We start from the raw sequence: 4,567 nt of genomic DNA, 5'->3' as shown, positions 1-4,567 counted from the left end.
AAAAACAAAAGGGAGGCGGGCTGCTCCCTCTGCAGAGGCAACCTCACCTCTGAAGACAACGTCAGATTGCAGACTATCCGCAGGATAAACTTGGGAGTCACTTGGCCATGCGCTGAAAGATCCTGAGTCATTGGGTCACCGCTGGACAACTGTGAGAGCTCTGGGATTCATCAGCCAATACCTGAGGACTGACCTAACATGTTTGGAAAATGTCTAAATGCCCTCCCTTTCCACTTCTGAAAGTTGTCACAGAGGCAGAGGAAGAGAGCCACTATTGTTGCACCACTAATCTCTCACTCTCCTCTCATTGTTCGTCACTTAGGCCTAAGATGGCAGGAGCAATTTCTGAGAGGCGTGTGCACATTTGAGGGCAAACACCACTCCAGATCACCAGGTTAAGAACGCATCTGCCGCTGTAATCAAAGGCGCTGGCTGCCTCTTCCTAGGCTTCTTTTACTGGAGGGCCATCTAAGCAGTTTCTAGGATTACCAAATTTTCCTAAACCTTCTGTTTGGACAGCGAGATTGAGACGTCAAAGTATATCCTGGGAGCTTGTCCCTTGGATGTGCGACTGCAGTTGACATCCAAAGTGGCGAGGCCACAGCCTGGACTCGCAGGGCTCACGGCGATCTCCTGGGATAGGTGGGCGTGGCTTTCCGGCAGGCGGGCGGGGTTAGGAGGGAGGAGTCACCAGGCTCGCGCGGCAGTCCGTGGAAAGACCAGCGGCGCCCCAGAGGGCGGACGCGCGGCGACCCTGAAGACCCGGCAGGCAGAGACAGACAGAGTCCTGTGATAGGAGGGCTGAGGGGCTGCTGTGGTCCCATCCTCCTTGTACCCGCGGCCGGGCTCTACGACGCTTTCGTCCCCACCCGCGGCGGCAGCGATGCCTGGCGGAGTCTGGGTGCTGGCGCTGTCACTGCTGCTCTTGGCCCCGAGGGAAGGTCGGCCAGGTAGGGCACTGGGGGATGAGAGTGCAGGGGCGCCACTTGGGTCTTTGGGAGAGGGGAGCTGACTTCCCGGATGACAGGTGGTGCATCTCTGTGCATCTAAATGGCCGCATTTGATACTGTCCGTCACCGACCTCCGCCCCGTCCTACCGCTGTTTTTGAAATAGTCTTTTTACAGCCTTGGCGCTCTTCAATTTTCGTTTGCGAATGGGCTGTTGTCTCCTCGTCTCCTGCTCCAAGACCCTCGGTCCTGTTTTTGTTCTTTTGTTTGTTTCCTGCTGACGTCCTGCTCCTTAAGGTCCCTTTAATTTACTGTAAGAAACTTTTGCTGAATCTGCCAGATGTCCTAGCGGCAAGTGGATCCGAATTATCGGAAAAGAAGTCAGGTTCAAACTGCCTGATTTCTACCCTACTCCCACCCACCCCCGGAAATAATAAATTGATGAACATTTTATCCCTACACTAAATTAGTAAGATAACTTTTGTGTATGTTTTTCGTAATCTGTTAGAATCACTTTTGCTACCATAAAAGAGATCTCTCTGGAGAGAATGGGGCCCCTTCCACTTCTTTAATCCACGACAAAGGAAACATAGTTTAAAATATAGTGAAGTTAAAACAAAACAACGTTCATTAGCCCTTCCTGATTGCTTTTGTGTTCATACAGGTAGGAACGTTAAATGAAAGGTGACTTGTTCTTATATTGTAAGTTTCCTTATGTTTTTCAGAAATAAATCTGATCTGTGTAAACTGTCTGCAGCTTGAAAAAGAAATTCTGTGCAACATTTGTAACTATTTAGGGTATAATTTTGTCTTGTTATCTTGTTGATCTTAATCTATTTTACTAAGGTAAGTTTGCTCGTAAAAAAGGGAGAGGGAGCAAGCATTCTCCCATGTAAAATTGTGAAAAGAATATTAGAACGCAATTAAGTTACTTCCTGAAATGATACACCTTAGCAAGCTATCATTGGTCTATGACTTCTTTGGTTTGTTTACACATTTACTAGATCTTCATGAAGAACTGTTAAAAATACATGTAATATATTAGATGTGCACTTATTACAGTTAGACAACATATTTCCAGAAGAATTACCAATATTTATAAAGGAATTTGCTTCAATGTTTACTGTAGATCTCATAACCTCTTCTTGCCTCTACGTAATAGCCTTGTAGGAGTCGGCCCCCTGGCACAGTGGTTAAGTTCTGGGGCTCTGCTTCAGTGGCACAGGGTTTCACTGGTTTGGATCCTGAGTGCGGACTTAGCACTGCTCATCAAGCCATGCTGAGGTGGCGTCCCACATAGCAGAGCCAGCAGAACCTACAATCAGAATATACACTGTGTACTGGGGGGTTTAGGGGAGAAGAAGAAGGAAAAAATAAAAGTATTGTAGTCTCTACTGAAGGCGAATATTAACCCTTACCAGATTCTAAGCTCATATTATGGTAAAGTTTATAGCTTCTTTATGTTTAATATAGTAATGATAAAAGGGGAGATAAATGGAAAATAGGACTTTTTTCAAACTGCTTTATGAAGATATTGTTCATATACCGTATAAATCACTCATTTACTGTGTGCATTGGTTTATTACAGTGTATAGTGGTCTATGGCTTTTTGTATATTCACAAATATGTGCAACCATTGCTACAGTCAATTTTAGAACATTTTTATCATCTCAGAAAGAAATGCCATATTCTAGATATTCTCTCCCTGTAGCCTCCTTCACCCTCCCCACCTTCCCAACTGCAAGCAGTCACTAATCTGCTTTCTGCTCCATAGATTTTCTATTCTGGATATTTTGTATAAATAGAACCATATAATATAAGGTCATTTGTGACTGACTTCTTTTACTCAGCGTAATGTTTTGAGGGTTCACCCATGTTGTAGTGTGTATCAGTACTTCATCCCTTTTTGGGGTAGAACAATATTCTATTGTAAGAATACACCATGTTTTGTATGTCCATTCATCACTTGATGAACATTTGGGTTGTTGACACTTTTTGGCCATTATAAATAATGCTGCTATAAACATCCAGGTACAAGTTTTTGTTGGACACAGGTTTTTCTCTTGGGCGTATACCTAGGAATGGAGCTACTGGATCATATGGTAACTTTACATTTAACCATTTGAGGAACTGCCAGAATGTTTTCCAAAAGGCTGCACTGTTTTATATTCCTGCAGCAGTGGATGAGGGCTCCAATTTATGCACATCCTTGTCACCACTTGTTATCGTCTGAGATTTTGACTCTAGCCATCCTAGTGGATGTGAAGTGACGTCTCATTGCAGTTTGATTTGCATTTCCCTGGTGGCTAATGATGTTAAGCATTTTTTTCATCTATTTATTGGACATTGGAGAAACATCTACTCAGATCCTTTGCCAATTTTTAATATTTTTATTATTGAAATGTGTGAGTTATTTGTATATTCTAGATACAATTCTCTTATCAGATATGTGATTTGCAATTATTTTCTCCCGTGCTGTGGATTGTCTTCACTTTCTTGATAGTGTCTTTTGAAGCACAGAAGTTTTTAATTTCACTAAAGTCCAATTTCTTTATCTTTTTGTTGTTGCTTTTGCTTTGTGTTGTCATATCTTGTAATCCATTGCCAAATCTAAAGTCATGAAGATTACCCCAATGGTGTTTTTTAAGGTTTTTATATTTTTAGCTCTTGTATTTTGGTCTTTGATCCATTTTGAGTTAATTTTTGCTATGGCTTAAGGTAAGAGTCCAACTTTCTTCTTTTGCACGTGGCTATCCATGTTCCCAGCACCATTTGCTGAAAAGACTGTCCTCTCCCCATTGAATGGTCTTGGCACTCTCATCAAAACTCAGTTGAAAACTATAGATACACGGGTTTATTTCTGCACTCTCAATTCTATTCCTACATCTATATGTCTGTCCTTATGTCAGCACCACACTGTCTTGATTACTGTTGCTTTGTGGTAAATTTTGAAATGGGGAAATATGAGTCCTATTTTGTTCTTTTTGGAGGTGGTTTTAGCTATTCTGGGTCCACTGAAATTTCATATGAATGTTAGGATTAGTTCGTCAGTTCCTACAGTGGACTCAGGTGGTGCTCTGATAGGGACCGTGAGGATCTGCGTTCAGTTTGGGGAGTATTGCCGTCGCAGCTACATTGTCTCCTGGCCCATCAACATGGGTGTATTTTCATTTACTTAGATCTTTAGTTTCTTTCAACAATGTTTTGTGATATTCAGAATAGAATTTTTGTACTTCTTTTGTTAAATTTATCCGTAAGTATTTTGTTCTTTTGAATCTATTAGAAATGGAATTTTCTTAATTTTCTTTTCAGACTATTCATTGCACATGTATGAGAATATAATTGGTTTTTGTATGTTGATTTTGTACCCTGAAACCTTACTGAACTTGTGCACTTGTTCTAATAGTTGTTTTTTGGGTTTTTTTTTTTTTTTGTAATGGATTCCTTAGGATTTTCCACATACAAGATCATGTCATCTAAGAATGAAATAGTTTTACTTCTTCCTTTCCAATCTGGATGGCTTTTATTTATTTGTCTTGCATAGTTTTCCTTACTAGAACATAGAGTACATGTTAAATAGAAGTGGTGAGAGTGGACATTATTGTCTTGTTTCTGATCT

At 41.3% G+C, this 4,567-nt stretch overlaps 1 protein-coding gene across 1 annotated transcript in view; it reads left to right on the top strand.

Annotated features, from left to right (window-relative positions):
- The first annotated feature begins 883 nt into the window (after positions 1 to 883).
- VWDE (von Willebrand factor D and EGF domains) overlaps positions 884 to 4,567 on the top strand; it is a 68,946-nt gene continuing 65,262 nt past the window's right edge. The window contains exon 1 of the mRNA XM_046670202.1: positions 884 to 941. Coding sequence (XP_046526158.1) covers positions 884 to 941 — 58 coding nt within the window. The remainder of the gene's footprint in view (positions 942 to 4,567) is intronic.

Source organism: Equus quagga, chromosome 8, assembly GCF_021613505.1.
Source record: "Equus quagga isolate Etosha38 chromosome 8, UCLA_HA_Equagga_1.0, whole genome shotgun sequence".
Taxonomy (NCBI): domain Eukaryota; kingdom Metazoa; phylum Chordata; class Mammalia; order Perissodactyla; family Equidae; genus Equus; species Equus quagga.
This window is presented reverse-complemented; position numbering and strand designations above follow the sequence as displayed.